At 39.1% G+C, this 15250-nt stretch overlaps 1 protein-coding gene across 8 annotated transcripts; it reads right to left on the bottom strand.

The window, feature by feature from the left end:
* Positions 1 to 1641: 1641 nt before the first annotated feature.
* Positions 1642 to 9061, bottom strand: PIL5 (phytochrome interacting factor 3-like 5). Of its 8 annotated transcripts, none has more exons than XR_016058938.1 (10): positions 8384 to 9061; positions 8207 to 8288; positions 7773 to 7873; positions 7059 to 7683; positions 6124 to 6216; positions 5901 to 5966; positions 5654 to 5719; positions 4535 to 4976; positions 3891 to 4002; positions 1642 to 2321 (listed from the first exon to the last, which is right to left on the bottom strand). XR_016058938.1 is itself a non-coding variant. In XM_011628718.3 (10 exons), the coding sequence occupies exons 3-10, from the start codon at positions 7868 to 7870 to the stop codon at positions 2317 to 2319; spliced, it is 1503 nt and encodes a 500-aa protein (XP_011627020.2). In that variant the 5' UTR covers positions 7871 to 7873; positions 8207 to 8288; positions 8384 to 9061; the 3' UTR covers positions 1642 to 2316. The 8 variants fall into 8 exon arrangements, 4 of the variants coding, with proteins under 4 accessions (XP_011627020.2, XP_020529187.1, XP_020529188.1 ...); XR_016058939.1 differs by having other exon boundaries at positions 8207 to 8301; positions 8384 to 8847; XM_011628718.3 differs by having other exon boundaries at positions 4539 to 4976.
* Between the last annotated feature and the right edge of the window lie 6189 nt (positions 9062 to 15250).

Genomic DNA, 15250 nt, shown 5'->3' with positions numbered 1-15250 from the left:
CGCAATATATATCAATAATTGAGATAACACAGTTGTCTTCCCTTTACTCCAAGTAACACCCTATTACTCCCAAGTAACAGCTTGATGGAATCGGCACAACAGATTGAAAGAAAAAAAAAGGAACTCTCTGTTTGATTTCTATGTTCTTTCCCACGATTGCATAGTTCAGGCTGTAATATATGATGACCTGCAAGCTATTTTTAATCATCTCACTCAAAAGACTAGACTTCATCGAAACCTTACATGTGTGCATCATCAACTAAATTCTTGAACTTAACGCATCATAGCAACAGTGCAAGAAGTTTACTAGTGTTGACCTTTGGGGTCTCTCAAACAAGCCCTACATAAATTGGCCACTTAAAATGGAAAAATTATAAACAGCTCTCTCTCTCTCTCTCTCTCTCTCTCTGCCTTTCGTATGATATTCGCGGTTCACCAACTTTCGATCCGATTCAATACCCACGACCCTAATTAAATTGTTAATACTCTTCCAAATTGTGGCATATTGGGAATAAGATCTTAAGAGACTTTAAATTAAAAAAGAACTGAAGATCCACAATAGAATATTGTCTATTTCCTTATACTAACACTCATACAAATTTAAAGAGAGAAGATAACTGTTAACTTACAATTTGTTACAAATTAAAGTGAGAAGATAAAACCATTAACTGACACAATTTGTTATTATCCTATGCCCCATGGAATTCACCAAAAGTTCTCCACCATTCACTTTCCATGCCCCCTATATTGAGGGGTTTTTTAGCATTAATCTTTCATGTAGCACTACTCACTGAAAACAAAACAAAAAGGATAAAGAAAAAAGAATACTTTCCTTTTGTGGTCTCATGGTTAGGGTTTTTAACAAATCAAGTATGGGCATCGATCAGATGTAATGTGCAGAAATGACATAGGGGATTCATTGTGGGCCAATATCACAAAAGTTAAATGGTAAAAAGAGAGTTGGGGACCCAAAAGTTGGGCAAGAGCATCTCTCCTGTTGTGCAAGTTGGGGCGGGGATGGACATCAATCATAGTGGGAGCGGATCTCATGCCCCCCTATCTTTTGCATTATAGAGAGAGAGAGAGAGCACGTCGGAATCCACCCACCATCAACCCTCTCTCGTGCTTACGCTATCGCCGCGTTAGTGAGAGAGTGTGTGTGACAATAAAGAGAGGTAATGATAGGATGGCCCGGAGGAAGCACGGTGTCTGTCGCAAACCTGCATGGGAAGGGAGGGGGCGGCCCACAGGGGAACATGAACTTTCCAATTATATGGCTACCAATAAGCTTTCCACATGCATACATAAAAATATATATATGTGGGGGACCTAGACCCATCTGAAACCCTGTAGAGATAAGATGATCCCAAGCATTAAAGAGAGGTGGGTAAATACTACCCTATCTTTAAAGACCCACAGTTTAGAGAGAGACCCCAACCCTAAAGATAATAAGACTCGTAATCCTTCAAACTGCTTAGCATAAGATGGCTCAACAAAGAGAGATGATATGATTGCATGGTTGGAATAACCATAAATGAGAAGGAGAGTGTGTGTGTCAGTGAGAACATTAAAAATAAAAACAGAGTAGAACCAGCAAAAGTCAAAACTAGATATGAAAACACATACAACAAAACTATTTACTTTTGATACAAAAAAGTCACAATTACCATTACCCATTAAATTTGGAATCAAATAGTTGAAGATGTATTGTTATTTAGGTACAAATTCAAAAATTAAATTTCTCAAATGTCGTAATACACTGTCATCTTCACATCTAATGACTAAAAATGATTGTGACCTCTTTATACCAAAAATAAATTGTCTCATAATATACAATACGAGTTCACCTCCGGTTAAAGAGCCTTTAGATAGAAGAAGAGACAGACCCCACCTTGCTTCCTATTCATATCACTACCTATACAGATATATGCTTGCACCCTACAAAAGGTAGGAGCCAACGGCTCTCCCCACATCCACCACCACATTTACAAGATTCACACCCGCTATTTCAACATCTCCCCCCAAAACCACATGCCCCAAGTAGTCCCCACAATTTTCACTCTTGTAAAAATAAATAAATAAATAATTCATACCTTTACCTTTTATTTTCTTTCCCTCTTTCTTTCTTCTTTGGTTAGAGAAGGCGAAATATCCACTCAAAACAAGAACCTAATAATTTTAAAAAGGGAAGAAATTGTAATAATTACAAGCTGCCGAAGTGTCGCTATACGGTGGCTCAATACAAGAGGGGAAAATTGTGTCTCTCTCTCTACAAAATTAGCAGGGGGCTGCTTTTCCCAAGCGAACCCACCAGCTTCAACCTGCAATAACATGCATCATCAAGAGAAGAATAATATGCAGACCCACCTTTGATTCAGAAAAGATGAAGCAACCACAGAAAAGAGAATAAAAAAGAAGAAAGTGGTAAATTAAGGCAGGAAACCTACTACAAACTGATCATTCAAGAACAAGAGGGACAGTATAGCGTGGCCCATAGGATTGTAGAAAAGTAAAGATCACGTGTCGTAAGCATCCAATCAAGTGATGGAGAGCGGACACAGCAGGAACACAGTATGACCCGAGTGATAGGTATGTCCCACTTCCTATTCATCACCTCCACCATCCATTGCTTGGAAGGTGATAGAAACTAATGACCATATATTTCCTTCAGTAATATGGATCACGGTGTAAATTATATTATGCCTTTTGAGTAGGCATCAATTTTGTCACATTTCACACAGGTGTATACCACGCTACACCACAGCATGCAGATAAATGGTGTAGTGCATCAGTGACCCACCATTCAAGCTGCATTTGCATCCAAACATCCACTTAACTCTCTGGCTATTGACATTTGAAATTCTGGGGCAAAGCCCCACATACCCTAATGGTTTGGAGCTCTTAGCGCTGCATCCTTAGTTGCAGGCTTTTCGACCAACCATTCAGTGACCCACCATTCAAGCTGCATTTGCATCCAAACATCCACTTAACTCTCTGGCTATTGACATTTATAATTCAGGGGCAAAGCCCCACATACCCTAATGGTTTGGAGCTCTTAGTGCTGCATCCTTAGTTGCAGGCTTTTCGACCAAGCTCAATCGTTACTACTGGTCTGCTACTACTATTCTCAGCCTTACTCCCCAACTTGTACGTTGGAAATACTAATAACAACAACAATAACAACAACAATGATAATAATGATAATCACAATAGTGATACTGTACTACTAATCAAAAGGTATATAAGAGTCATATTGTAACAGTAATCCAAAGGTATCTCACAGTTATCATCGCCTTTATGCTTAGAACAAGTACAGATCACATGATGCCCGTTCAAGTGTTACGGCAGATTTATAATAGGGAAGAAGATGCACAAGTGCTATTATTCTTTAGGAATAAAATATTACGAAAGTCGGTACGGTATCTGAAATTTAAGAATAGTATAATTCATAAGAGTTTGACAACAGTGTTTTACCATTAAATATAAAACTCAAATTTGGCCATCCTCGATATCATAATGAGGCCAGTAGCCCACATCTAAAGCTGGCCACTAAGCTTTACTTTTCAATGATAAAATTCACTCATAAAGATGAGTAACTAGTTTTTTCTTCTCAATTATTAATATATATCTAGTTTTTGCAAAAAAAAAGGGAGAAATTACACTAAATTCTGAAATTTAATTTTCAGGTTTGAAGAAGAGAAAAGAAGAGCCAACTCTTGGAATCTAACTCAAATGATTAGGGTATTCTTTCAATTTCAAACAAAAAATTCTGGAACAATTGTAAAAAAAATTCAAATTTCAATGGATCCAACCCCTACATAAATAAGTTGAATGAATAGCTAGAAGTTGAATTAAATGCATAATTAATGTATAGAAGTTGAATTAAATACCTGATTTGGCATTGTTAGACGTCTCAGCTATTGCGCTGGGGTTTGACTGGGAAGGTGGCTGGTTTTGCTGCATGATATGGGTGTTACTACTATAAGGTAGTATGTTCATTGCCTGAGTCATCAATAAGACAATTGCCATCAATGTCTTCATCAACATAAAGAAATTAAAACAAAACAAACAAACAACCAAAAGGGAGCTAAAATTTGATAAAACACACTAACATTGACAAATCTGACAAAGTACTTTCTCGAGATATTAGCTTTGTCTTAGGAATCTTAGAGAATTTGTCAGGAAAAAAAAAAGAAAGTAGGAAACCCAAATACTTGAGAAAAGATTTTCAAAAGAAAAAAACAGAACGAGTTTTCTCACCACTTAGTTCTAATACTCTACAAACTTATTCTCTTTTTATCTTTTTTTGTTGAGTATGTACCCCACAAACTTATTCTTATTATTAAAAAAAAAAAAAGAAAGATAGAAAATTTACAAGAAGTGAATAAGGTGTCAGCCTAGAGGGGGTCTGAAACTACTACTCTAGGAGGATCATGAAAGATTTTTCTATTTTTGGATGCGTAAACCACATGGTATTTTCAAAAATACAAAACATGGGATTGACTAACATGCTTGAAAGCAAACATGGACATACCAACCTGAGGAGGCATTTGCATAGGATGAAAGCCCATGTAGTAAGGATAAGGAGCATCAAGAAAATTGGAGTTATGGGGCGTTTGGTTCTGTTGACCAACATGGCTAGGACCGACCTCTTGGGGATGTGGGATTGGCAGGTTGCTTGCTTGATGAGAAGGTGTATCAGCAACTTGGGTAGCAGACACACGTAGCGGAGGTAGAGGAAGCCTCGAACTTGAATGCCCTGATGCACCATGTCCATGCATGACTGGAAGGATGGGCGCATGTGGATGTGTATGCATGGGAGAGAATGGCATAAGAGGTCGGCTCAAACCAGCGGCTGCCATCTCCATACCCATCCCCATGCCCATACCCACCCCCATCCCCATACCCATAGGTGTCACATATTGTTGGATTCCAGGGAGCATCATAGGTGGCATTGCACAGCCCATAGACATCATCTGCACATGATTCATGTCCAATGAAATTCTGTCATTCATGCACTTATAATTCTTCAATAACATGTGCCCATGTCTGATATGTCAGAAGATGACATTACAAGTGGGGTTCATGAAAGTCATAAAGTCATGATGTCAAATATAAAAAATAAAAAGCAAGCAAAGACGAGGGCAACGGCATAGAGATTTATAAGCATTAGCAGCACATACTATAAAGGACAAGTTATAAAGGACAAGCATATGTGTGAGAGTGCACACATACACGAGGATTTTGTGTGTGTGTGGTGGGGTGTTTGGGGGGCGGGGGGGGAGAGGCAGAGGCAGAGGCTTCCACTGAGAACACAGGAAGTTCGTGACCTTGAAAGAATGTCAATGGTGGGAAGATAGAGTGTAGACAATTAAATTTATGTAAAAATATCTTTCTCAAGCAATGACAGTTATAGACAACATCAGAATTTTCTCTTTCTTGGATAAGGAAGAGTACAAAATATATATGAAAGCTAAAGTATCTCAAGTGGTATAAAATCTTATAGCCCCATGTTACTCTTAGGTACCACCAAATTATCCAGTCTATTGTGGCTTTAGGAAAAGCTCGTAGAAGATTCCAAAAGGAAAAGGAAAAGAAATCCAACCATGTTTTGAAATAATGATCCATAGTAATAGGCAACAAGAAACAAAACCTGCACTTGTAACTGAAGTGTCTTCAGGTACTCGATTGCCTCATCAAGCATTGAGGCTTTATCCGACTGAAGAATCAGAAATTCTCAAATTAGAAACATGTTGCATTTGTCCACCACAAATTCCCTACCTAGCATGTTGTACTTTCTACCACTTGATCCAGATGACCTTAACTAAATAGGGCCATTCAATTTTCAGATGGAAAAAAAAAAGAAAAAAAAAAAGAAAGAGTGAATATAATCATCGTACCTTGTTACAATGAGGTATGAGCTCCTGCAGGGCTCTCATCCGCTCATTGATCCTGTCCCGCCTCCTCTGTAAAATAAACAAGAGGTGCACGTAATACAAGCACAAGGAACCGAACATTAAATGTTGTCGGGAGAAGTAAATTTATAGGTTCCAAAATCCTGAAAATTCCAGGGAAATCGGATAAAGAAAGGGGGAGGATGGGGAAGAGGTAGATGAATAATACCCTTTCCGAGAGATTATGAACCTCTGCGGCACGAGTTCTTCGAGCTGTTGCAGATCGTTGTGAAGCCTTCTTCCCATCAAACGACTCAACATCCTACACATAAAGCTGAACTTAAAAGTGGATGGAAAGAGAAAGGGGTGAAGGGGAGAGGAGGAGGAGGGTGGTGGGGGGAGATTTATAGATTGATAGATAGATAGATGGATAGAGAGAGAGGAGGGGGGGTGGGTTGAACTATTCATTAAAGCACTTCCATCATCTCATATCTATGCCGACACTGAGTTCCGAAATTAACAAATTAAACATGTTCCCCACATGAACTGAAAAGGCCAAATACAAATCCCATTTTATGCCAAGACACATCATTTTTTCCTCCAAAATTGAGTCCAAGTGTCAACTGATGCAAGCACAAACTCACCATGCCAAAGACTAAACCAAATAAATTAAGCAATGGTTTCCAACATAGATTTCAACCGGCAATTGATACACCTCAGTTTTCTATCACAACATGCAAATACAAGAAAAGTGAAAAGAAGACCCATATTTTCCAATCAGCTCCTAACAGAATTCCAGTAAGAAGAATCACATATTAAGAATTCAATTTCTAATTTTTCCAAGAAACTAATCACCCAAATTTCAAATCCAATACGCAAAAATAGAACAAATAAACAGTTAATATTAATAAAAAGAAAAAATAAAAAATATCAAATAAACCAAAATCCCTGCATATTAACAAACAACTCTCTAAAAAAACATGAAACCCCCTGTAATATCTAAAACTTCTAATCAATAATCCATCATCCTTGTTAACCTTCTTCAAAAAAAAAAAATAATAATCCATCACCCTTGACACACACACAAACACAAACACAAACGCTTAGGGAAACAAAAGCAAAAAAGGAATAAAAATAAAAGAAGAAAAACAGAAAAACTCAAACCTCGCTCTGGCACTCAGCCTCGTCACCTTCACGCCCCTTCCTCTTCCTACACTCACTACCGCCGCCAGCTGCCCCTGAACCCCCCGAAGATGTGGCCTCGCATGCCGCCTGCATCTCTAGGCAGCTGCTGCCTACTTGCAGCTGGGACCACTTCCCTGACCCTATCACCGGTGCCGTTGCTGCTGCTGCAGTCACTGTATCATTTGAATCGACCACTGTGGATTCCCCCCCACACACCGATCCCACAGCCCCTGTCACCGCATCCCGCCGCAAAAACTGCGAGAATTGTGTGACCCTTTTGCCCTCCCCAAAGCCTGAGTTCTCCGCATGTGAAGAACCATGATGGTCCTTGGTCTTTTCTTGAGGGACATTACCTGTGAAAAGCTCAGAGCAAAAGTCATCCAATGGTGAGCAATGGAGCCAAGCTGCCATCTCGTCCTCTTGGATGAATAGCGGGTTTTCCAGCAATGGCTCCGCTGGAAAACCAGAGTTTCCAGCAATGGCTTCCGCTCTTCTCACAATTGTTTCCGGTTTTCCAGCCATTGGTGGGGCCCGCCGAGAGGTCTTCTGCATCATGACCTGGCCGTCTTGCCATACCAGCTCAACTAACTCGTCCTCAGAAGGTCTGAGAAAACCATTGAAGAAAGAATTTGAGTTGAACATTTCTTGCAATAGGGAGAGAGATTTTGGCCAGAAAAGTTGACATATACTCACGCAGAGGGCTTCTTGAGGTGGCCTGAAGAGGGCTGGAAATCTGATGAGGACGGAAGGGGGTCGTCCTCCATGTCCCAGTCGGGAACACAATGATTCATCTCCTTCAATTTAGAGACGAAATCGGAGAGAAGAAAATAGAGAAAGAGAGACGTGAGAGACAAAGATAACACAGACATGTCACAGTAGAGAGCGAAACTAGAGAGAGAAAAGAGATATATATATTTACAGAATGAAGATGAGAGATTGGAGAGAAGAAAGAAACTTGCAGAGAGAAAAATTAGAGAGACTAAACAAATTAGAAAGGAGAGAGAAACTGCAAGGGAAGGAAGATAGAAGGCATAAGGGAGAAACTAGAGACAGAGAGAGAGAGCTAGTGAGGGGAAAGTGAGGCAGAAAAACAAAAACAGAAGAGAGAGAGTGTATGTGCTAAGTACCTGATTGAATCCTGCGATTATGAGAACATATGATTCCGGTATAGAAGGTCGTCAGAAAATCAATTCTTCGTACCAAAAGCACCTGAAAGTTAACCCTAATATCGATTTCAGACAAAATCCCACCGCAAAAAAAACCAGAGCTGAATATTGAAGAAGAACAAGGGTTAGAAGCAAAACCAGGAGCTCCAAGGAGTAGTTGCGGGAGAAAATAGAGAAATCTCGGGAAGAGGGCGCCATGGCTACGCGGGCAAGGAGCCACCCATGGCCGCGCCACCTGTTTCGAGCCAAATGAAACCCTAGAACTTTTCAGAGGGTTCTTGGATCATTACCGTGAAGCCAATCGAAGAAGGTTCCTCTCTTCAATGGCGGTTATGCATTTGGCCTCGCAAATCGATCAATGAATGACCGCGCACCAACTGAGAGCTAGAGGGAGAAAGAAAGATTGAGAGAGAGAGAGGCGCGGCCAAAAAACCAGAGCTCAACACGAGTACATGTGTACCTTTTCGAGGCGTTTGGGCTTTCTTTATTTAGGAATGGATAGAGAGATTTAGCCTTAAAAACACCACACCTCTCTTTCTCTCACACTCTCCTCTATCTCTTTCTCTCTCATCTTAAGCACTTAAATCACACTCCTCTCTCTCATCCATTTCTCTCTCCCATCTTAAGCATTCGATGGCGTTTGTATAGAGCCGAGGACCTAAACAATCATAGTAAAGACCACCTTCAAACAATGTCCGGAAATGTGATTTCAATATTTTTTTTATTTTTTTTTACCCATGTTTGGAAATTTTATTGATAAAACTACCTATAGGTGGTCCCATTATTTACGTCATAAGATAAGGTCACATTCCACACAATATTATCACCGCTTTCTTGGAATATATCCCCTACTTTTGCATGTTGAATTGTTACCCTCTAGAAAACTTCTGGATAGCTTAACCGGATACTCCTCCAGCCACCTATGATGTCAAAAAGAAATACTGGATAGCTTAACCGGATACTCCTCCAGCCACATATGATGTCAAAAAGAACTATGTTCCCCATTACCGATTAAACATTCAAGGCTTCTAAATATGAAAAGCCTGCAAAAGGAAATAGCTTTCCAAATATTAAAAGCACTAGAACCTTTTCCACTTCCAATCCACGTCCCTTGACTATCCAACCCATATTTTGCCTCCAAAATTTTAAACCAAAGATGGTTCCTAAGAGTGAAGCTACGCAACCACTATTTACATAAGAGATCTTGATTGACCTACTTTAACTTACGAAAGCCCAGCCCTCATTCACTTTTAGGTGTACAGACATGATCCCACTTAACTAAATGATACTTTCTAGCCTCTCAACAAAGCCCCACAGGAAGTCACGCACCATCTTTTCTAACTTCTTTACTATAGTTGCAGGGATTTGAAAAATGAACATTTGGAAAATAGGAAGGTTTGATAGGCACGACTGTAGAAGGGTAACCCTACCTCCCGAGGATAAGTACCTATACTTCTACAAGTCTAGCTTTACTTGAACTCATTGTAACACTTTATCTTAGACCGAGTTGGGTAGACTCCTATCCGAAATAGGCAGACCTAAATAAGTTATTGGGAATGATTCCGTTCTACAATTAAGAAACAGTTGCCAGATCCAAGAGGGCTTCCTCATCACATTATATACGTATCATCGATGTCTTCCCTAGATTGACCTTCTTCAGACCCATCACAACTTCACAACACATCAAGAAAGTAGCAACATTCTGCACCTGCTCCACCTCTGCCCCACAGAAATGAGAGTGGCACTAACATATTGAAGATGCGAGACATTGAGGTCATTACTACCAATTTCAAACCCAGAGAAGTTACCTCGATCAACCACATTCTTAAGCATCAAACTAAAACACTCGGCATATAGAGTGTATTTTCTAAGAATAGATTGGGTTACTAACAGAAAACCTCTTATTACTTGACCAAATGCAATAGTCTCCCAAGTTTCTGCTATCTCATCCTCTTTTTTCGTGTCCTCTTTACAGTTGAAAGTTTGAAATTCAGGTTTTTTCTTTGTCCAATTCCTAAAAATTAGGTTTATGATTATGGAGATATCAAAATAAAAAAAAAGGTTTTTGTCTATTCTATCCAAAAATAAGGGAGAATGCAAATTTCTTGTGAACAGGAAAGGAGATAAAGGATCTCCTTATCTTAATCCCCTCAATGCTTTAAAAAAACAATAGGACTACCTTAAATAGCACTAAGAAGTGTGCTGAAGACAAACAACCGGAGATCCAATATTGCATCTCTCCCCAAAACTCATCACTCTCATGATCTCTAAAAGAACACCCCATTCAACTTTGACATGTGCCTTCTCCATATCAAGCTTGATGACAACCCCCCGTGTCTGACTTAAGCATTTAGAGTGAATCTACTCCTGGGTCACCAAAGCACTATCCATAATAAGCCTATCCTAAATAAAGGCAGATTGCGTCCCATATATAATATGAGACAAAACCACTTTCAGTCTCTCAATAATAACCTTTGCCACTTTTTTGTAGAGGCTTGTAAGCAAGCTTATTGGTCAAATGTCAGACAAATCAGCAATAAGGCTTTTCATGGGAATCAGTGCGATAGAAGCCGAATTCACCCCTTTGAAAAGCTCACCTGAAGAAGAAACCCTCTAACCATCTCTAGAAGCTCCCCTTTGATTAAATTCCAAAACTTTTGGAAGAAGACCAAAGGGAAACCGTCCGGTCTAGGGGCTTTATCCCCCAGGAATGCACAAACCGCACTTTTAAGCTCCTCCATTGTCAGATCCCTCTCAAACTCCCCAACGACAGAAGGAGAAAGTGAAAAGAAAGGCACTTGGTTTAGCTTGGGTGAAACCTAACTTCAAAAGAAAAGGCTTTCTTAAAGTGAGCTATTGCCTCATTCCCCATTGCCAACCCATCTTTCTGATCAACCCCTTGAATAGATAACCCCAAGATATCATTCTACCTTATTCTAGAGCTGGCAATGGCATTAAATAATTTTGTGTTTCTATCTCCCTCCTTTAGCCATTTGATTCTTGATCTTTTTCTCCAATATAACTCCTCAATCCTACAGAGTTCATTGAGAGACTTGATCTTACTATCTCTTTCAGTATTTTGGTCCTCATAAAGAGAATCTCCATGTTGGATAGTAAAATCCAGCAATTCTATTTTAGATAGGAATTCATCTATCTTCCGTTGAACTTAGAATCTATTTTTCTTTTTTCATACAATTAGCTTATGTTTAATGCTAATTAGCTTATTATGTAACTGAAAGTCTAAAGAACCCACAACATTTGTAACAATCCTAAAATTTCAAAAAAAAAAAAAAAAAAAAGGAGAAAATATGCTTATAAATAGGTGATGTTCTGTTTGAGTATGATGGTCCTTGGGGACCATCACTGTTTTCAAAAACTTTTGCTTTGAATTAACTTTTGCTTTGCCTTTACTTTTTCCTTTGCCCGCTTTTGCCTCCTGCTGCTTGCAGCTGGCAGCGTCCTTTAGCGGACGTGGTTTTCGTACGATAAAAGTCTGCTTTTAACGCGACACCTCAAGTATGAGGTAGAGCGTAAGAAAACAATATAATAATACGTTATAAGAATTTAAATAGGGGATGTGAGCACTCCCACCCTAAAACAAAATTTTGAGATCTCTCTCTCTGGTCGAAACACAGTGAACTTCTCTCGCGAACCGAAATTTTTTATCGGAAGCTCCCTCTCAAATAATTGTGGGTAAGTGACATCGTCTTTCTGAAAAATAGTCTATTTGTAATAAATAGTGATATTTCCGTCTAGGATCTTTATTTTATCAGTTTTATGTGTAAGTGACCTCATTGTCTCAAAAAATAATCCATTATCTTTAAAAATGAAATGAAATAATTATTTCTGCTTATTATCATGAATTTTAGGCGCGATAAATTTTATGCGCACGTGACCTCATTATCTTGAAAAATAATCTTTTTAATAAAAATTGTGATATTTTATCTATGTTATAAATTTTGAATGCTGTAAATTAGAAAAATAAATTTATTTATTTTTCTTGTCTATTGTTAGAAATAAATGTGATATTTCTGCTTTTAGTAAAATTGTGATATTTCTTTCTACTGTTTTGAATATTTAGACATTGTAAAATTCATGTGCAAATGACTGCCGTATTATTTAAAAATTGACATTTTTGCAATTGATTATAGTATTATTGTGAAATGTTTATTTGCAAATTAACATCCCATAAATTGTGATAATTCCGTATTCTTGAATTTCTATAAGAGTTTTCCTATACATATTAGATTGGCAATTATGCTAGAATGTCTTTACGATTTGCTACCTTTCTAAATTTGAGCCCAAAATATTTGATTGGTTGAAATGTTATTGAAAGTGACTGTTATTAATGGTTTAAGTGAAATTCATATTAGTGATTTCAGTGATATGTTGAGTACATGATATTTGCTGCTTTCGAATGTTTAAAGAGATTTAGAAATAATTTAAGTATGCAAGTGGACTCTCCGGTTCGCCGGTGAGGTATAAGTGGACCTATCCGGGACGCCGGTAGGGTTTAAGTGGACTCATCCGGTACGCCGGTGAGGTATAAGTGGACCTGCAGGGATTAAGTGGACCTATCTGGGACGCCGATAGGGATTAAGTGGACCTATCAGGGCGCTGATGGGGTATATAGGTGACCTACTTGGGACGCCAGTAGGGTATTTTGTGAAATCCTTTAAATTATGCATTGACGCGTTAAAGTGTTATGTGCATTTCAATTATTCGGATTATACTTAATTATGCATTTTTTTTAAAGTGAACCTGTTAATGTATTTCTGTTGATAGATCTCATTTTGGAAAATATTGATATCTTTCAACCATGATTATTTTTAGGATTATGATGATCACTTACTGAGTAGCCAAACTCATCAAACTATGGTAAACATTTTTCAGGATAACTGCGGTTTCATTTGTGTCATCGTCAAGATCAACTTTGGGAAGATATTGTAGTTTTATTTAAACTTTCTTTTATTTCATTTGTAAGACTTAGCCACTGTAAATTTGTTCTATCAATAGATATATATATATGTCTTGTCTGTCACATCTCAAGAATAAACGTACTGTAAATTCTTGGGGTGTGACAACATTAGAGTTTTCCCAAGTACTTCTGAAAATGTCAACAACTTCTCGATCTTCCAACCACCCTATCTCCAAACGAAAAGGCCTGGGACCCAAAGCTACAACCTTGCTGGAAAGTAATAATAGAGTATGATCCGAAGTAAACCAAGGAAAGGCTCGCACTGAGGCTAATGAAAAGGCCTCCAACCACTCCCCTGAAACCAAAAATCTTTCGATCTTAGACATTTGGAGATTGGAAATGCTATTGTTCGACCATGTATAAATAGTTTCAGCAATGAATAAATCCACCAAATCATGATTCTCAATAAAGTTATTGAACATACACATGGCCTCGTTCAATGGCGTTCTCTGCAACAATGGGGCTAGGCAATTTGGTTTCATGAAGCATCAAAACAACATATTTATATTTAGACACCAAAAACTGGATGTCAATTTTTCTCCTAGGATCTCACAAACTCCTAACATTCCAAGAAATTACATTGTTTAAAGAGGTGGGTGAGAAGAAGAACCTGGACTATCGATACAAGGTCCAAAATTGGCTTCCTCAAACATAAGAGCTTCCTGCAGAGCCGCATCCTCGTCTTCCGAGATGGTGGCTTCATAAATATTGGTCTCACTACTGAGTTTTACCATGTCCAACTCCTACATCCGAATTGCTTGCGACTGAAGCCCGTCAAAGAACCCAAAGCTTGCTGCAATACGAGCCGAGGACCTCGATGGCTTTCTTCTTTCTTTGTTCTTCTTCTCGACCTTCTTAATTGGGGTTTGCTCCATCTTTGCTTTACTCTTCTTATTCTGAGCCACCTCTAATGCAGCCTTAGCTTTTTCTTCTATCTTTTTAACTTTCATCTCATCCAGCACAACTATAGGGACATTGAAATCGGCCACCATATCATCGAACATATTCGTCACCTTTCCGTTATCTATTTCCAACTCGTCCATCTCCTCAGGCTTTGCTTCCTTCTGTTCGTTCTTTGAGGTGTCCGAAGAATTGCCCCTGCGCAGGTGGCTCAGTTATTATGGAATCATCACTTTTATAGATAAAGAAGTATGAAAGTAAAAGATTTGAAGGTACCGACTGGGCCACCATAGCCAAAGGCTCCCCAACAATACCCTCTACCACCGTAGAAGTGGGATCAAAATCACTAACATCTCCCACGATCCCCTGAGCTTATTGCTCTTGATCCATCTGAATCTGCAAAGGAACTTCCTCTTCACCAGGGTCTATAACTACAATGGCTAGCGAATCCAACATGAAGGGATCAAACCAGCCCGAGGACGGCTCTTCTGACCCCTTATCGCAGCTCCCCTAGCAGGTAGTGGATACATCTTGAGTTTGACATACACAAGAAACACCGACCAGAATTTGCCCCACCCTTTTCGAAAAGAAGCCGATGCCACCAAACTTTGCAACAATAGAAACCATAGAAACCACAGAGCATAGCCCAAAAACCCTTCTTCTTCTCCTTCCCGAAAGGAGGATATGGGGAAGATTCACTAACAAAAACGTCTGCCTGCATACAGGCCACGTAAAAGGGGGATGGATTTTTCCAAGGAAAGCCATCATTCGCACCGTCATCCACAGTTATGCGTCTCGGGGAAAGTTTCACGAAGTTACCTAAAGGAATGCCTGCACGATCACCACCATCAGAATAGTTCTTCACCAAAATGGAAAGGTCAGCTCCTACATGTGTCCTTACCCCAAACGATGGTAAAAAGATCTCCCTTAGAAGTCACATGCACATCCAGAATTCCTAGGACCGTTTTAGGAAATCTTCCCTCGGAATCTACCTCTTGTGGATATTCAAATATTTAAATTTTTGTAACCGTCTCCAATTTCTGTTATGGATATTCCTCTTCCCTTTTCAATCAAATCCAGTAGCCGGGAGGCTACTTCTAATGATTTTACAGGAATTTTCTAGTGAG

This window comes from Amborella trichopoda, chromosome 7, assembly GCF_054954075.1.
Source record: "Amborella trichopoda isolate Santa Cruz 75 chromosome 7, AtrichopodaSantaCruz75HAP2 v2.0, whole genome shotgun sequence".
Lineage (NCBI taxonomy): Eukaryota > Viridiplantae > Streptophyta > Magnoliopsida > Amborellales > Amborellaceae > Amborella > Amborella trichopoda.
This window is presented reverse-complemented; position numbering and strand designations above follow the sequence as displayed.